General features: G+C 42.1%; 1 protein-coding gene across 3 annotated transcripts in view; it reads left to right on the top strand.

Moving 5' to 3' along the window:
* Nucleotides 1-19720, top strand: part of mideasb (mitotic deacetylase associated SANT domain protein b) — an 85349-nt gene that overhangs the window by 43481 nt on the left and 22148 nt on the right. For all 3 annotated transcript variants that reach the window (XM_055161463.1, XM_055161470.1, XM_020917297.2), the window contains 6 exons: nt 3649-3894; nt 6890-7229; nt 7912-7978; nt 8490-8632; nt 10902-11005; nt 16974-17049. In XM_055161463.1, coding sequence (XP_055017438.1) covers nt 3649-3894; nt 6890-7229; nt 7912-7978; nt 8490-8632; nt 10902-11005; nt 16974-17049 — 976 coding nt within the window. The remainder of the gene's footprint in view (nt 1-3648; nt 3895-6889; nt 7230-7911; nt 7979-8489; nt 8633-10901; nt 11006-16973; nt 17050-19720) is intronic.

Below are 19720 nucleotides of genomic sequence, written 5' to 3'. Positions count from 1 at the left end.
CTGATTCTTTTGTTCAGTGTTGGACTGTGCAGTTTGTCTGATATGTAAAGAAAGTGTGTCAGTTTTCAAAGAATATAATCTGTGTCTTCAGGGTCATACAATTCTACAGTTATACAGCCGACCTGACCCCGGCCCCGGCCCCCATCACAGTCAGGAGCCATAATGTGGGCCCCAGAGAAAAAAGTTTGGTGACCCTGATCTAGAGAAACAGGCTTTAGTGCAGGGGTCTCCCACATGTAACACAGGAGCTCCCTGTAACTCTCCACCCTTTTCCAAGTCGCTCACCAAGGGATTTCTGAATTATACATATTGTGCTGAATAACTCAAATTTGATGGATTGAATGACTAGAACATTGTAAATTTATAATGTTGATTCATAACTTTGTGCACTAATAAATTGGTTTATGTTTTATAGGCCTCTAACTGTACGCATCAAGACCTGCTGGGGCTCTTATATACTAAATGTATTTGTAGTAGTAGTACTTTTTTAAATGATCCCTGTAGCAGTGGGCAGCACATGGAGCGTCCTGGGACTTATCTCCATGATCTTGTTGTTAGGCTTGGTCAGGACGACCTCAGCTGGAGGATTTTAACTGTGGTGCATGTTTTGGGTTGATGGGGGAAGCCGGAGAGCCCGGAGGAAACCCACCCAGACACAGGAAGAACATGCAAACTCCACACCAGGGCCCAGGCTCACTCAGCCACCGTCCTCCCTGACATTTTTGAGGGAAATGGTTGGAACCCCATGTTTTAGAGATAAAGTTTAGAGATGATGTCAGATCCTGTCCTTATCTGTTGTTAGTGTTGTCAGTACAAACAGCTGTATTTTGGTCCTTTCACCTGCGTCTGAGCTTCTCTGTTTGAGGAGATTAAAGACCCGACTTCTATTGTCTGTTTGTTTTTGTATTGAAGGTTAAACAATGAAATGAGTCGACTCTCATGAAAACAGATAGCATCTTTTGGACAGGGTTAGTTTAGTTTAGTTTCCATTTGTAGTTAAAAACATATTGGAAAAACACGTGCGAGAAGCTCAGAGTTACAAACATGGATGCAGATGTTTATGCTCTGCCCAGAATGTTCCACAGTGGCATTAAACGTGCAGGTGTATTTATTGTTCTAAAATACACTAAAAGATCCGGGAAGCTTATATCGCAAAAAAGTTTCTTTTTTACTGTTTGTCTGGTTGTCAGAGTAGACGTGTAGTTTTACTGTGAGCTGGGGGCACTCGCTTGTCTCCATGACGATAGAGAAACCTAATGCAGTACTGTGGAACACTGTAGGCAAAGCAGTAACATTTTCATCAAGCAGCTGACTAACCTTCACCACAAAAATTACCTACAGCTATAAATATAAATATAGCATGCTAATGGTGTACTTCCTGGTTTGCAGATGTTAAATGCACACAGTGGTCTCTGTGTGAGCTGTTTTTACAATACACACATTTTTACTTCATCACATGGAAAAAAACATGTGTAGAGTCCCTTTAAACAGTATGTCTTTGTCCCACTGTGCAGAAGTGCTGCCTCCCTGTGTGTCAGATGCCCTCCCCTCCTCCCTGTCCTTTTCTCTCCTCTTCTGTCCCTTTCTCTTGTGTTCCCTTCTCTTCTGTCCTTTTCTCTTCTCTTCTGTCCTCTTCTCTTCTGTCTCTTCTGTCTCTCTGTCCTCTTCTCTTCTGTCCTCTGTCCTCTTCTCTTCTCTTCTGTCCTCTTCTCTTCTCTTCTCTGTCCTCTTCTCTCTCTTCTGTCCTTCTCTTCTCTGTTCTGTTCTGTTCTTCTTCTGTTCTGTCCTCTTCTCTTCTGTCTCTTCTCTTCTGTTCTCTTCTCTTCTGTCTCTTCTCTTCTGTCCTCTTCTCTTCTCTCCTCTTCTGTCCTCTTCTGTCCTCTTTCTCTTCTTCTGTCCTCTTCTCTTCTGTTCTTTCTCTTCTCTTCTGTCTCTTCTGTCCTCTCCATCTGTCCTCTTCTCTTCTCTTCTGTCCTCTTCTTCTCCTCTGTTATCTTCTGTCCTCTCCTCTTCTCTCCTGTTCTCTTCTCTCCTCGTCTGTCCCTCTCTCTCTTCTCTCTCTGTCCTCTCTTCTCTTCTCTCTCTCTCTTCTGTCCTCTTCTCGTCCTCTTCTCTCTGTCTTCTCCTCTTCTGTCCTCTTCTGTCCTCCTCTCTTCTGTCCTCTTCTGTCCTCTTCTCTTTCTTCTGTCTCCTCTTCTGTCCTCCTCTCTTCTCTATTCGTCTGTCCTCTTCTCTTTTGTTTCTTTTGTTCTGTGGAGTGTGAAATTTGTCGTGTTTCTCATTTGACTCAAAGCAAAAATGTGGAGAATGTTCCTGATCACATGACCCCAGAGCCGCACCATAAGCACCTGGAACACTCCCATCATGCACCAGGCTCTCAACACACTCCCATCATGCACCAGGCTCTCAACACACTCCCATCATGCACCAGGCTCTCAACACACTCCCATCATGCACCAGGCTCAAAAGACTGTATGAATGAAGCGTGTGTTCTGTAGTGTGATGTAAGTCTCCAGTGATTTAAACCGGGTCGCTGTGGTTAAAGCTGTAAAAAGAAAACTGATACCAAGACACTAATCAATACTAAAACTTGATATTGAATAATAGTGTAAAAGAATCACTTACACAGAACCTTCTTTGAATTGTTTTAAATGGTCTATATTAGAACTAGTATAAAACCACAAAAACACTCATATTTTGTTTTGTAAAATACAGAAGAAATGACTCAATCTTGATTTTAAAATAATTATTTATGTTTACTACTTTGTACATATACACAGAAGACCTCAAATATGTGAAGTAGGACATGAAAAAAATGGAATAACTCTACAAAATATTTTTTTAGGGTGGCCACTTTGAGGATTTCAATAAATAAATAGTAAATATTGGTTTCGTTTTAGTTTCTTTGCGTCATATATTTGTTGTCTTCTGTGAGTTTATAAAATAGGGATGGGACAAGACACAATTTTCACAAGACGAGACGAGACACACCACAAGATTATATCCATGAGAACCAGACAAGACAAGATTTTGACATAATTTGTTAAAAAGAAGTAGTGCAATCCATTTCACAACTTCGGCTTCACTGTTTTTATTTATTTTATGCAATACTTTAGTGGTCATTGTAGTACATCTTTTTGAAACTGCAGCTTTTCAAATTGTGTAACTCACCAGCTCTTAACTTTTTTTTTTTTGTCCAGGAATAAATCTCACAAGATCATTTTTCTTAGGTGTGCACGATCTTGTGGCAATTTTGTTTCGTGAGTGGGATGAGAACTTGTCCCATCCCTAATATAAAATATAGAAAGCAGTAAAAATAAAGACAACATTTGACTGGTAGTATATATATTTTTATATTGCTGTGTTTCAGACGACTTTACAACATTCTAGGCCAATAATATTTAATACAGATGGGGCAGCTTAAATGAATATTGTTCAAATGTAGATTTGTGTTGTAATTCAGTGAGTTTTTGGGTCTAGTCACTAATAGAAATGGTCAGGTTCCACATTTGTGAATTTACCTTTTGGATATTTCGTGGTAGAGTGTACAGTGTAATCAATGGGAGAACTGTGTCTTGCTTCACATCACACTGTAGAATCTGAAAACCACCAATAAACCATGATGTTATTGTCTGTGTTTTTGTTCAGGACCCTCACAGACCCTGGAGTCCTGTGGAAGAGGGGCTCAACTCAAAGCGTTCCAGAGACGAAGGCCTGGTCCCTCTGGTGATCCCGGTCTCAGTCCCAGTCCGAAGACCGGAGTCCTCCCCAGACTCCAGGGAAGAACCAGCTCTAGTGTGGACCAGAGACCTGAGCAGAGTGGACCATAAGCCCTCAGTAATCGTGGCGAGGAGGAGGTCCCTCAGGAACTCCCTCTCAGACAACACAGACCAGGTAAGAACAAATCAAACTGAGGCTAATGCTTCTCAGTGCAATAGTACTGATTTATTGAAGTCTTTATTTCAACTTTAACTTTCTGAAGGTCATGTCACTTGGAAATAGAAAGTTAAAATCATATTTCGGAACATTCTCCATGGATATAGATATGCTGTTTGCCATACTGTGAGATATTATAGCTAAAGAAACAACATTTTCATGGAAACAAGCAGGAGGTGGTCTTCCTCCATGTCAAATAAGAGTCAGGTCTGTGCAGATGCAAGTAGGGATGTGCAAAAATATTCAAATATCGATATATCGTATCATTTATTGTGATGATACAGTATCGATATTGTGGGCTGCTGTGTCGATATATCACCAAGAGTATTTTTTTGCATATTTTACAAAATGATTTTGTTACAGCTACAGTTTTGGTGCTTGTTCAGGGGAAGGAAACTCGTTTATGAGACATATTTGACATTTTCACAGTTTCACTGATGATTAAAATGTTTGTGTTTCATATGAACTTTGCACAAGACGTGGTTTAACAAAGACTTTTAGTATCACAGACATGATTTATTCTTTATTTTTTATTGAACTCTATCAAATCGAAAGCTCACTGTATCGAGGTATGTATCGTATCGTGGCCTGTGTATCGTATCGGCATTTTCTGAATGATACCCAGCCCTAGATGCAAGCCCGCTCAGAGTAAGGATGTATTTTTTTCAGACCAATAAACCAAAACCACAACCAAAATCAATATAAAAAACATGCTTTTATTTGTCTATTTTTTTTGGCAAAGAACTTATATTCTGTGGCTTTAAAATAAGAAAGCAATATTTGAAAATGAATCAGTAGAAGTGAAACTTGTATAGATCCTGCCCCTTTTCCCTTGCAGGAGTATTAGTGCAGTTTCTTCAAGATTTACACAGAGTAAGAGCCCCTGGAGACACGAGGAGGACATCTGACACACAAGGACATGTAGCTCTCAAAAAGAACATTATATAACCTAAATAATTACAGCCTTTGCCATTTGTATTTTTCTACCATTCAAATCACACTTTCTATTTGTATTTCGTAGCTACACAGAAATGAATCAGGATCAAACACTCTTGGAGTTATAAATCCACTTTTCTAAGTTTTCAAGATTGCACTTTCTACTGCAACACCAGCACATCCTCACTGACCCTGATCACATGACTTCAGCAGCCAATCAGAGACCAGCAGCATCACAACACTGAGCAAAAGCAACTCCCTGATTCCAGCACAGCTTTAAACTCCTTAAATATCTGTATCCTCCCATAACAGACCCTCCCCCATGTTTAGCCCTCCACCCCTCCCCCGGTCACTGTATTTTCTGTTGTCATTGGGGGATTCTCACATGTCCCCCCACCCATGTCCCAGATAAAGAGATTAACGGGTTTATCTGTTACTGTACCCCTCTGTACTGTTCCATATACTGTGAGGAACTGGGGCTCTTGCTGCAGTACTTGGTTACATGAGACTTGCATCATTTTGCCGTTGGATCTTAAAGGTGCACTGTGTTTCTGGTGGAGTTTCACTACTTAATAGAAGTGTATTTAATATGTATTTAATTTCAGGTACCTTGAAAAACAAACATACCAGGACTGGATGATTTGGTGAAAATATCTAATAGCATTTTTCTGACAAGCACTGAAATTAATTTTGAGCTTCATGTTTTAATAATACGATTCAAAGTTCTGAGAACAGAAACTAATAAAAGAATCACATTTCAGGGCATGTTTGTACAAATCTAAACTACAGGGTTAGATGTTTTTATGCAGAATAAAGGCCTATTCATACTTCATAAGAACATAAGAACTTTCTTGTTCTTGTTCTTGAGGTGACAAGAACAAGAACAAAGTTCATGAGGGTCTGACATTTCATACTTCAAAACATGTTCTTCTGTCCAACTGCACTGCCCCCTTCTATTGCGAGGGTATTTCTTTTTGTCCTTTGGCCTGACCGCTCTTTTTTTTTTTTTTTGGTGACCCGTATTTTTTTGACTTTTGCAAACTTGTCACGGAGATTACACCAGACATTTCTACATTGATTTTCATCCCAGCCTAAAATGTCGGCGATCTCCCTCCATGAATTTCTTGCCATTTGGCGTCTTTATAGTCACTGAGCATCGTGTTGTGTAGATTTTTGTATTTTGTCACCATTTCCACCAGCTGTGACTCAAAACCATCCTCTCCTTTTTTTGCTCCACACCGGCGAGGAAGCAGCCGTTGGATCTCATTCGCCTGTTGGCTCCAGCAGATAAACCACAGCCACATAAATAACCAATCAAAGCAAACATGTTGGACAACGATGCTGAAAAAAGTTCTGCTCAGCTGAGGTGTCGAGAACAAGCCTCAAGAACTGCCCAACAGCAGCTGGCCTGAAAAAATTGCGTCATTTTGTTGGGGCAGCTCTGGGTACAAGAACAAAGTTCTTATGTTCTTATGAAGTATGAATAGGCCTTAAGAGTCCATGAAGACACAGGGAGGGCATCTGACACACAGGGACAGGTCCCTACTGAGAAAAAAAATCTGTCAAATGTATTTAAGGGTTGATGTCTTAGGTGGGTAATTCTCAGTCAGTATGGTTGGGGTTTCAGTGGCAGCCAAGGAAAACCCAAACAGTCCCAGAGATTCAAATCTAGACTGAAGACTAAAATGGCTTCATCTGAGTGTATGCTGCTGACTAAGTTAAAAAAAAACAACAGGGATAGTACTATGATGTTTGGTTTGGAGTTACTATGCTATTACTATAAACACTAGTCAGTAGGATGAGACCGAATTATATTTCATTGTATTGTATTTTATTTTTGGTTTATTTGACTTTTTTTTCTTTTGCTGTACAATAGCCCCCAGTTCTGATTGCTTTGTTTTTTTCATATTAGTCGAACTCAGTGACTTTGTGAGTTTGTCTTGAAAAGTTGAAATGAAAATGAATGTCTCAATCTTGATTTCAGTAATTTTAAGTTTTTTTGTTTTTTTTTCTGCAGAATGGAGGAGTTGGGGACAGCTCACAGGACGATGACCCTAAAAAGTCCAAACGGCGCCCTCGCCCTGAGCCTCTCTTCATCCCTCCTCCCAAACCCACTCTGTTCATCGCTCCACCCGTTTACTCGTCCATCACTCCATACCAGTCCCACCTGCGCTCCCCTGTGCGTCTGGCAGATAACCCCCTGGCCATGCCCCCCTACACGCCCCCTCCCATCCTCAGCCCCGTCAGGGAGGGCTCGGGTCTCTACTTCTCCACCTTCCTCTCCTCCGCCTCCGCCAGTGTCCAGGGCCTCCCGCCCGCAACACCCAAGTCCGCCACTAGGAGTCTGCTACGATCCAGTAAGTCACTGGAATGATAACGATACGAGTGGTTCTACTATTGTTTGAATTTTGTTGGAGGGATATTATGCCAAATTGTTCTTATGAGATTTTAATCCTGATATACAGTGGTCCCTTGCAGGTTATTTTTAGAACATAACCCCGCGATAGGTGAAATCCCTGAAGTAGTCAACTTTATATTTTACAACTATTATATCTGTATATATGTTTTAAGACTGTAAAACCCCTTTCATACTCTTCTCAGACTTAAAACTTATTGCTGCTGTCATCCTTTTGTTATTTTCGTTTTTTATGTAACGATAAGATTCATTTATTCTGTAATGGATCTCTACAGCACAGAGTCCTGCACCGCGCAGTACAGCACCGCACCCGCCCGTTAACCCGAGATTATATCAAACTTTTGCGCTGCATACGCCACGGACTGAACCAAGACTAAACCAGGACTAAACCAGGACTAACCTAGGACTGATTCCAGGACTGAAGAGGAGGACTGAACTGGGACTAAAACAGGACCAAACCAGAACTCAATCAGGACTCATTGTCAGGACGGGCTCGGAGTGACAAAAATTGCAAAATTGCACAAAAAAAATCTGAGAAACAGGAAGACTGCGAAAGGTGATAGAGCGAGGGACGACTGTAATGGTTTTCACCTTGACTAAAGTCTGTGCTTCTGTCCTTTCAGACAGTTCAGACATAACTCCTCCAATTTTGACGTCGATCGGAGAGGCCACTCCCGTCAGCCTCGAGCCGTGAGTATTTCACATTGATCTACTGTATAATAAGACCTGGAAAAGACACTCCCCCTCTGTCCCTGTACGAGACCAACTAGTGGCCACTCCTGGTACAGCAACTCTCGGAGCTCAGGCCCAGAAAGAATTCTCCCATACAACATAGAGTATTTTAGGGGGAACAGGGCACTGTTTCACCAAGATTTTGTAGGGATATTTTTGTAGTTTCACAACTAGCTTAGCCCCGCTCTGAGCCGCACTAGCTCCACTCCCACTCCCACTAGCTCTGATTGGTCACAACTGATCATGTGGTACACGTCTCTGGCATCACACGTTTGGCTGCATTAGTTTGTATTCAGTTTTGTTTTTTGGGGTAATGATCACAAGTCACTGAATACAACCTGACACCAGCTTTGCTTCATCTTCAGGTCTTCTTATACTTCCCTGGTATTTCATTTCTAAAAATACAACATTGAGCCAGATGCAGGGAATAAACACTGACCTCACTGATGGTTTTATTGAATGTTTCCAGTCGTATAAACATCGGGTCGCGGTACCAGGCGGAGATCCCGGAGCTCAGGTCGAGGGCTGCAGTGGACCAGGACCAACACAAGGCCACGCTGCTCTGGGCTCCACTCAAAGAGATGGAGGAAAACCTTAGCTACCAACAGAAAGGTGACACGTCTGTTCTGACAAGTGCACTGGTGTTAAGAGAGACTACAGGATAGAAAAGAAGTAGAAAAGTTACATATTGCATCTTTACTTTGGTCTAAAAGCATGAAAGAGAATGCATTAAAGATTCTCACAGTTATTATTATTATTATTATTATTTTCTTACTTAACTTATCAGGTCAAAATAAGTGTGCTGTGTACCGTCTGCATATAAGTTTAAAGTGTTTTAGCTTATAATTTGGAACTGCTCTGTTAGCATGCTAGTAAAGTGTACCTTAAAGGGCCCATCTCATACAAAATAACTCTTTTCACATTGTATCTTCTGCACATAAACAAGCACAATTTGGGTTTTGGAACATCCATTACACAATAGTTCTGAAATCTTACTGATTTCTTGGAGACAGTCACAGACCAGGAACTATGAAGGTCCGACTATTGCTCCTCCCCCCGCCCGTCCTGAGAAAGCACAGGCTCCTCCCTCCAAACGTGACGTAGGCGACGAGTGAGCCGCCCTTCCTCCGCCATCTCAGGGAGGGAGGGGGAGACAGGTGTGCACCTGATAGTGGTAGGAATAAACTTTTATTCATCATGGAGATACAGCGCGTTCAGCCGCATGTGCTTGGACCTGGAATCGGATGAGGACTTTGAGGAGCACGAAGCTCAAGCACCGCGTCCACATCAGCTGAACATTACTGATTGGTAAAGTTTTAAACTTTACCAATAAACTTATTATATCGTGTAACTGCAGTGGAGAACAATGAGCTTATGCTGAGGCGGTGGAGGCGGTGGAGCAGGGGAGGGTGGGCTTGTGCAAAGAAATACACTGCAGTTTGTTAAAAAAACGCAGAATCAATCTAAAAAACACTTTAGAGACAAATACAAGGCCCACACATCACTCTTAGAAGGTAGAAAGCTCTGAAAAGTTGATTTTGCATGAGATGGGCCCTTTAAGCCTTAGTTGTTATACTCATGCAACAGTCAAACTGTGGTCTCTGAAAGTTGTGAAAAGCTGTTAGAAACTCATTGTGGTGAATAATTCTGCTGCTCTGAATGCAAAAGGGAAGTGAGGAAGAACTCTGGACTACTGCAAACTGTGTAGAATGAACTAGTTCAGTTTTTCCCATTTTAAAGACAGTAAAATTCCTCTTAACACCTCAGCAGTCTGTAAATAATAATCTTTTAACAGCAGTTGAAACCTCACTCCCCGGTGTAAGCCCATTTATTTGTATGTATCAGATTCAAGCATTAGTCATCGCTGTAGTGAAAGTGATGAGTAAACTCCAGACTTCCTGTAGCTTCATTCTTACTCATTTTTGCGCCGTTTTTTTTACAGTGTAACCTGCTCTCACACTTTCCTCTCACATATTTTACAGTGCGTGACCTTCTTTCTCACTCTGTAATTTCATTTATTTATTTTTAAGTTATTTTGTGTTGCGCTGTACCTGAGTTCATTGGTCCAGAGCTCTTCCTCATTTACCTTATGCATTCAGAGGATCTTATTTATCCACCATGATGAGTTCAGAAGCACTTTTCATAACTTTCAGAGGCGAGAGTAGAGTTTTGCTTTTTCACAGTAATGCTAGCAAGCTATCAGTGCACCTCCTGATTATCGGAGAATGAAAAGCTTTGGAATTAGATGCAGACAGGACCCAGTGGACTTATTTGACCTCAAGACCTGTTGAGACAATATAAATGTACTGGGAAAAGACGAGGGATGTAACAATAACCAAAATATTGTGATATTGTATCGTAAAATGTCGCGGACTGTCATAATATATCAAGTCACACGTTCCTTTGCTTAAATGCAGGTTTTACAGTAGGAGTAGCTTATAAACATCAAGAACTGCATATCCCATGATTCATTTCAGTGCAAACAACATGAAGAAATATGTTTTTGACTTAAATTCTTGGGATTATGACAGAAATAATTCACACCAAAATCTTGTCAGGGTATTTCAAAAGCAAAAAAGTGTCCAATCTACAATTCAATCAGTCTCTCCAAAATATCATAATAAATATTGTATCGTGAGATGCATATCATGATAATATCGTACCAGGAGATTTGGGTATCGTTACATCCCTGGAAAAGACACATTTTACTCAAACACATGGAGAAGATCAAGTACAGGCCCTTTAAGCTGTATATTGTGGTATCAAAATTGGGATTGCATATCAAGCCTTTTCCCTAGTATTATATTGTAATTGGGTTGATGAGACTATATTTACGCTGCAGCCCCAACTTCTCACACTTTTTCATGTTTACTTGTTACAGTTCAGGACCTGATGCACTTGGCCTGTTCCAGTGTCTTCTCTGGAGGAGGAACCAACCAGGAGCTGGCCCATCACTGTCTGTTCCAGTGCCGAGGAGACGTCCTGGTGAGACGCCCCTTTTTAATTGCAATTTTAACCTGCAGAACCCAAGTTTTGAAATTGTGATAAGGAGTAACTGTGTAATTAAAGGAGTGTAGCCTCTACTCTGTTTAAAAAAAAAAAAAAAAAAAATATATATATATATATATATATATATATATATATATATATATAATCACATCTGAACCGGTGTCGCCTGAACATTAACCTCCAGACAGAGGAGAGAGGAGACACAATGTCTATAAGACGAGACATGACATGAGATTTGGCTCATGAGAATGAGACAAGACAAGATTTTGAGATAATTTTTAATAAATGAATTGTGCCCTTTTGTGCACAATTATAACTTAACATTTTTATTTTATTTTATAGTTTTGCTGTCATTGTAGCACTGCATCTTGGAATTACAGCTTCTCAAGAGGAGTTACTCTGCAAAGTTAACCCCCTTTTTATCCAAGGCAAATGTAAAAATATTAGGAAAAAATCTCACAAGTTCATTTTCCCCATGTGTGCACAGTCTTGTGGCAATTTTGTCTCGCAAGTTCTTGTGGCACGAAATCTTGTCCCATCCCTAATAACTAAGAATAAAGTCTGTCTAACTTGTTCCAAGCTCAAACAATCTCACACAAACAGTGAATATCTTGTTTGTTTTTTTTATTTTCTTGATAACAATAAGATCAGGAAAATTTTTAAAATACCAAATAACTATTCTACAAGGTTGAGAGAGTCGAGAGAAACTTTTCCTGATCCATCTGATACGTAAACATGTGGTGAAAGAAACACATAGAAAGTAAAAACAATGAACCACAAGAGTTCAAAAATAACACTTTATATTCTTAATTTAAAAATAAATCAACTTTTTGACTCTTTATTCTTTATCCTGAAGTGTGCACCCAAACATGTCTCCTTCATTTTGAAAGATTTGAATACATCCCAGTGACCCCCTTTTGTCCGAGTAAAATCCCCATTGCTTTTCAATAGAAGTGGAAATAACTCTAGTGTGTTTTTAATAACCTGAGTGAATGGACTGTGTCAGCTGTGAGTCTTGAGACAAACCGTTTCCATGGAGACGTGAGCCCGGCAACGGTCGCTCGGGCCCAAAAATCTCCTCCTTCGACTCCAGCAGCAGCAAATGTGTCTCTCCTCTTCCTCTCGTCTTTTTCTCTTCTCTTCTTCTCTGACTTGCAACTGTTCTTCGTGATGCACTGAATTCTACATTTTTTGCGTAAATGCATATAACGTTTTTTGTTTTAATGATTTTCAAATTAAGACTTTGTTTGGTGGGATAATATCTGTGGTGGCACTGGCAGTTTGAGGGGAAAAATGTAAATTTACAAGAAGAAGTGCTGAGTTCTAAAACAGAATCCCGGTTTTCAACAATGATTTAACAGAATAATAGCAAACTTTTTTCATCACTTCATAACTATTGTGTAAAATGGACAAGCCTTGCCAAATTTATTATGTCAAGTCTGCTGCTCATGCAAATTTTGAAGGTCCTTTCTTAAGCAAAATTGACTCTTGTGAGCTTTAAGCCATGTTATAATGCTTTTACCTGCTCAAAAACAGACCTGCAGTTGTATGGTGGTAGTTTTCCAGCTCCTTTTACTTTTAAATCCAAATCCAAAAAGAACAATCAGAGATATCAACCTGGTCCCCATGAGGCGTCGGTGGGTCAGTTCTTCACCACAGAAGCAGTTTATGAGGAGCTCAGCCCATATCACATGATCATTATATCCACAATACAATGTGTGTATGTGTACAGGCCCATGAACATTTGTGTGATGTTGGTCACACATGAGAATGTCTGTGTTTACTAGTGTGGAACCAAAATGTCATTGTTCATGAGTTGTGTGTGTGTTAGTTGTGTGACTGTAGATCAGTGTGTTGTGTATCACCAGAAAAACAAGAAATGGAAATTATTTTTGTTCCAATTAGAATTTTAACGGCTACACTGAAAGAGAAAGAAACTGTTTTAATTAGTGATTATCTGGAAAACTGTTCATATTTGACTATACAAATGCATAGAATTATAAATAGTTAATAATTTTTCTGAGATTTTGAGACACTCCCGTTGCTCGAGCTCGATCCTTCATGGAGTTATGACCAAAAACACATATTTGACCTTGGTTACCTTGACCTCCAAGTGACCTTGACCGGTTTCAACCTGTAACATCCAGTGTACCCCGGTTATGTGTGTGCCAACTTGTGTGATGATTGGGTGAATATTTTAGGTTGCAGATGGTTCAGAAATTGCTGAAATTGCAGATCCTTTATAATGGCGTGACCTTTCAATTGACCTGTGTGACCTCAAATGACCTCGGATCATCATCAAACTTTTTTTTTTGTGGCATCGGGCACGGGGGCTTGACCCACGTACCAAATTTGGTGACAATTGGTCCATAAATGGCGGAATTATCGCAGGTTGACAGACACACACACACAGGGTGAACACAAAACCTGGTCAACCCTTCAGGGATCAGGTCAAAATTTCTATAGCACATTTTACAAACAAAGCAGTTTCCAAAGTGCTGCACAGAGCTCATAAAATGAAGACAACAAAAAGGTAAATTGCAAAAAATGTGATCATACCAATCCTGAAACAAAAAAAAACAGTAACAATGAAATAAAATCAAAACCATAAAAATCATAAATAAGTAAAATAAATAAAAGACACAAAGGGCCACACAACTCATGCAGAGTTAAAAGCCAGAGAATAAAAGTGGGTTTTAAGATGAGACTTATAACTCTCCACTCTGGGAACTGTTCGGACGTGGGGGGGCAGAGAGTTCCAGAGTTTAGGGCCTTTAGTTCAGTAGATAATAGCAATTCCCGCACTGAAATGATCCAACTGATTCTTGTGAAGGTGGAGCACTTCCTGTATTACCACATGACATCGCAAACTGGGACAGAGTGTTTTCCGTTTGTGAGAAGAACTCCTAACTCCAGCATCTGCGGGTTAAAAATGTGTGAATGAAACAAAACACAGCTCCAGGTCTGTTTGTGATGAGGAAACAGCATTAGAGCAGAGGTCAGAACTGTGTAAAATGTGTTTAAAATATAAAAAATCACACGCAGTCTATCAGTTACTGCATGTATCAGCATCATCTTAATATTATTGCACAGTGAGCCATGTGAAACTGAGACCTGGAGATTCTCTGTGCTTTTAATAATGTACTCCCCTAATACTAGCACCCTGATAATGGGAGTGTAGATTTCTTGAGAACAGAGAGAGGAATCTGCAGTCAGCTCACTCCCAGTTACACAATAGTTTAACACAATGTAATCTGAAAATGTGCCAAAGGTTCAGTTACAAGCCGGTGCAGAAATCCAGTTTGAGATTTTATTACAGAAAGCATTTCCTTGCAGATGATGAACTGCTTTAAAAGGCCCATCTCATGCAAAGTCAACTTTTCAGAGCTTTCTACCTTCTAAGGCTGCGTTCAGACTGCAGGGCTTAACGCTCAATTCCGATTTTTTTGTGAAATCCGATGTTTTTGTGAGGTCGTTCACATTTCCAATTAAATGCGACTTGTATGTGATCCCCTGTGTGAATGTTAAACAGCCCGAAAGTGTTCCACATGTGCACTGGAGACACGATGATGTCCACCGCAGCGAGGGTGCTCTGTGTTTACCACTGTTGGACAAGTGACTTTAAAACTGTAATGCATTATTTATGACTTATTACTGTCATTTCAAAGTCATTTGTTACATTACAATATTACTGCATTTAAAATGTAAAACATTACATTACTATTGCAGCACTTTTAAGTTACTCTCACCAAAATAACTGCGAAGATGCTGAATTTTTGCGCCGTATATGGACTGAACCAGAACTAAACCAGGTCTAAACCAGAGCTGAACCAGGACTATAACAGGACTAACCTCGGACTGATTCGAGGACTGAAGAGGAGGACTAAACCAGGACTGAACTAGGACTAAACCAGAACTAAGCCAGAACTGACCCAAGTCTCAACCACGTCTAAACAGCGTGGAGTTCTGCGTCGGTCCTTTCGCCCGCGGTTACCTGAAGGTCTAAAATCAACTTTTCAGAGCTTTCTACCTTCTAAGAGTGATGTGTGGGCCTTGCATTTGTCGCTGAAGTGTTTTTTAGATTGATTCTGCATTTTTTTTTAACAAATTGCAGCGTATATCTGCAACCCTCCCACTTGACAACAAACTAAAGCTGCTACAATGATGACGCGGCAGATACACCTATGACACGTTTGATGTAGCAGAAAGAACTTCGCTCCTGCCCCTTCGCCCCGCCTCCACCGACTCCACCCCGCATCAGCTGACAATTCCCACATAAACACCTAAACAAAAGTGACAGCATAAGCTCATTGTTCTACACTGCAGTGTCCACGATATAATAAGTTTATCTACTAGTGTTTATTAAAACTTTACCAATCAGTAATGTTCAGCTGATGTGGACGCGGTGCTTGAGCTTCGTGCTCCTCAAAGTCCTCATCTGATTCCGGGTCCAACACATGCGGCTGAACGCGCTGTATCTCCATGATGAATAAAAGTTTATTTCTACCACTATCGGGTGCACGTCTGTCTCCCCCTCCCTCCCTGAGATGGGCGGAGGAAGGGCGGCTCACTCGTCGCCTACGTCACGTTTGGAGGGCGGAGCCTGTGCTTTCTCAGGACGGGCGGGGGGAGGAGCAATAGTCGGTCTTTCATAGTTCCTGGTCTGTGACTGTCTCCAAGAAATCAGTAAGATTTCAGAACTATTGTGTAATGGATGTTCCAAAACCCAAATTGTGCTTGAATACGTGCAGAAGACACAAAAGAGTTATTTTGCATGAGATGGGCCCTTTAAAAACATGTTATGCAATTTTTCTTGGAGGATCTTGGAGGGTCTTTCACTTGCTTGTGTCCATGGACATGCCTGTAATGTTCCACAGTATGGCATTAAAGCAAATCTATTTTGCATTTATTTCATTGCAATTGTTTTCATTGCTCAAAAAAAAAAGGCGGGGCACCGGGGAAGACCCAGGACACGCTGGAGGGACTATGCCTCTGGGCTGGCCAGGGAGCACCTCGGGATCCCCCTGGAAGAGCTGGAGGAAGTGTGTTTGGAAAGGGAAGTCCGGGAGTCCCTGCTCAGACCGCTGCCTCCATGACCCGGCCCTGGATAAAGGGGAAGAAAATGGATGGACGGATGGACTTGAAAAAGCTGCATTCTTACTGTGAGCGGGGTCACCTCTCCACAGATCTGACTTGTAATTGGTGAAGTCACATGCTTTTTGGAGATAGAAAAATACCATACGGTGGATCATTCCAAAGAAAACATTAACATCTCCACAATGACATATTAGACATCTCCAAAGCTTTTTTGTTTTTTTTATTTTTTTGAAACGAGAACACAGAAGTCTAAACTTTATTACAAATCCATGAGCTTTAACTTTGTCTGAACCCTTTCAACCACTTTCATGTTTTGGTTCTTCCTCTTCTTCTTCTTCTTCCTCTGGTATGCACTCATCACTCCCTCTGCTGGTGACTGCTATAATTTCCCCCTCACAGACACACCTGGAGTCGTGCCTTTTATATATATATATATATATATATATATATATATATATATATATATATATATATATATATATATATATATTACAACATCTTCAAAGCTCAAAATGTCATGAGGTGGTAGTTTTCAAGTGCAGCTCCTTTTACTTTTAGTTCAGTAGAGATTGGAAATTTCAAGTCTAAAGTTATTCATATGATTCTAGTGAAGGTGTGTGGAATTTAAAAACACGGTGGAGCACTTCCTGTATCACTACATGACATCACAAGGTGGAACAGAGTGTTTTCTGAGCCTAAATCTGCAGGGTTTGTGTGTTGAACATGTGACCAAAACATGTTTGCGATGAGGAAACATTATAACATCGATCAAAAAATAGCTCAGAATGGGCCCTTGAAATATTTGTAAAATTTTCTTAATGTGTGTTTCTTTTGTTTTGTTTTCCAGGCCGCTTTGTCGTTAATGATGTTGAGAAATCCGATTTTCCCAAAGTCTCATCATCTGTCCAACTACCACTACTCAGGTAAGACCCCCACAAACACGTGGTAAAGAAATAGTCCATCAACACACACATTATACGATTAAGAAAACAGAAGAACATTACGAGACAGTGGAACTTAAAGGTGCATTATGTAACTTTTCCACCTGCTTCTCTCTCTGGCGATGTTTTTGCTTGCCTGATTCATTACATCCACAGAGTTTTTAAAACGTTTTGTAAAGCAACCTCTCCTCTCCGTAGATCTGGCCTGTAAATTGGTCTGGTCGCCTAATAAATGGATAAATCTACTGCCAAACTCTTGAACATTCCAGGCAAAGCAATAACATCTCCAACAGAAAGTTTTAGCTAGAAATTCAATGTTCCCATTTTTAGCTGTAATATTTGTGTTTCAGAAATCAGGCGGCGGCTCTAGTTCATGAGAAACAGAATTGTTGTTTCCGGATAAACCCGAGCCCCGAGCAGAGGAAAGATAAAACTGTTCTTATTTGGCCTGAATGTGGCGCTGAATTCTGCAGAAATGTTTTGGTGGTTTCTTCCTTCAACCCAGACCAGAGCAGTAACCTCCACAGCTGCACAAGAGACAGAGAGAGAGACAGAGGAGAGGGGGAGAGAGGGGGAGAGGGAGAGAGAGAGACAGAGGAGAGGGAGAGAGGGGAGAGGGAGAGAGAGAGAGACAGAGAGAGAGAGACAGAGAGAGAGAGAGGAGAGAGAGACAGAGAGAGGAGGAGAGGGGAGAGAAAGACAGAGAGAGAGACAGAGGAGAGGGGAGAGAGGGGAGAGGAGAGAGACAGAGAGAGAGAGAGGAGGGAGAGACAGAGAGAGGAGGAGAGGGGTAGAGAGGGGGAGAGGGAGAGAGAGAGACAGAGGAGAGGGGGAGAGACAGAGAGAGAGAGGGGGGGGGGATGGAGGAGAGGGGGAGAGAAAGACAGAGGAGAGGGGGAGAGGGAGAGAGACAGAGAGAGAGAGGGGGGGAGAAGAGGGGGAGAGAAAGACAGAGAGAGAGAGACAGAGGAGAGGGGGAGAGGAGAGAGACAGAGAGAGAGAGAGAGGAGGGAGGAGGAGGAAGAGAAACAGAGAGAGAGAGAGACGGGGGAGAGGGAGAGAGACAGAGAGAGAGAGAGAGGGAGGGAGGGAGGAGGAAGAGAAAGACAGAGAGACAGAGAGACAGAGGAGAGGGGGAGAGGGAGAGAGACAGAGGGAGGGAGGGAGGAGGAAGAGAAAGAGAGAGAAGGACAGAGAGGGCGAGAGAGAAAAGGAAGGAGGGGCAGATAGACAGCCAGCCAGAGGGAGATGGAGGAAGAAAATAAGAGAGAAGGAGGGAGTGAGAGAGGTAAGGGAGAAAAGGATGGAGAACAGGAGAGGTAGAAGAGAGTGAAAGTAAAAAATAAGGAAATAGTGAGGGAGAGGGGGAGAGATAGAAACAAGGGAGGATGAGGAGCAGAGGGAGGACGAGTGAGACAGGGAAGAAAATGGAAGGGGGAGATAAAAGAGAGGCATAAAAGGGATATGGAGGAGAAAAAAGGTGACGTGGAAAAGGCGTGGACACCTGTTAGACCAATCACAGTCCTTTCCTCCCCCTCACTCTCCCCTTTAGTCCTCCAGACCCCACCCCTCCTCACTCTCTCCTTTAGTCCTCCAGACCCCACCCCTCCTCACTCTCCCCTTTAGTCCTCCACACCCCTCCCCCCCTCCTCCCCCCTTTTAGTCCTCCAGACCCCACTCCTCCTCCCCCTTTAGTCCTCCAGACCCCACTCCTCCTCACTGTCCCCTTTAGTCCTCCAGACAACACCCCTCCTCCCCCCCTTTAGTCCTCCAGACCCCACCCCTCCTCCCTCCTCACTCTCCCCTTTAGTCCTCCAGACCCCCCCCCTTCCTCCTCACTCTCCCCTTTAGTCCTCCAGATCCCCCCCCCCTTTAGTCCTCCAGATCTCCCCTCCTTCCCCCTTTAGTCCTTCAGACCCCCCTCCCTCCTCACTCTCCCCTTTAGTCCTCCAGACCCCCCCCACTCTCCCCTTTAGTCCTCCAGACCCCGCCCCTCCTCCTCCTCCTCTCCCCCCTCAGCTCCCCTTTAGTCCTCCACATCCCATCCCTCCTCACTCCCCCCTTTAGTCCTCCAGACCCCACCCCTCCTCCTCCCCCCTCACTCTCCCCTTTAGGCCTCCAGACTGTTTGAAATGCGTTTGTGGGCGGAGTTTAGATGTTTTGCGGGCAGTGGGCGGAGATAGGGGGTAGGTGAGCACTCAAGGCTCAAATTTAGGACAATACAGGATTACTCCAACATACCGGAATCCAAATACAACTGATACAATAGATAATTATGACAGAACTACATTATGACACAGTTAAAAGATCATTATAGTCTGTTTTAAGTAAAGAAAAAGTGAGGGGAGTGGAGAGGAGGAGAGAGGGGAGTGGGTGGTGGTGGTGTAGGTTTGTAACAGTGAAAATGGAGGGGGCAGTAGCAGCTTGTGGCTAATCCTGAGACAGAGACAGAGCTGGCTTTGTTTACCCATGATTCACTGGGGCGAGTCTGGGTTTGGGGAGAGAGGGAGAAAGAAAGAGAGGAGGGAGGGAGATTTGTTTGCGGGCGAGTGGGAGATGGTGGTTGAACTTGAAAGAGGGGAGTGACCGGAGAGCGAGATAAAGATGGGGAAAGAGAGAGATTTACGGTGGAAAAAGGAGGTGCGGCTGAACT

This window comes from Boleophthalmus pectinirostris, unplaced genomic scaffold (genome assembly GCF_026225935.1).
Source record: "Boleophthalmus pectinirostris isolate CB_2022bp ecotype Guang Dong unplaced genomic scaffold, ASM2622593v1 HiC_scaffold_10, whole genome shotgun sequence".
Lineage (NCBI taxonomy): Eukaryota > Metazoa > Chordata > Actinopteri > Gobiiformes > Gobiidae > Boleophthalmus > Boleophthalmus pectinirostris.
Note: the sequence above shows the minus strand (reverse complement) of the source record. Positions and strands in the feature narration are given on the sequence as shown.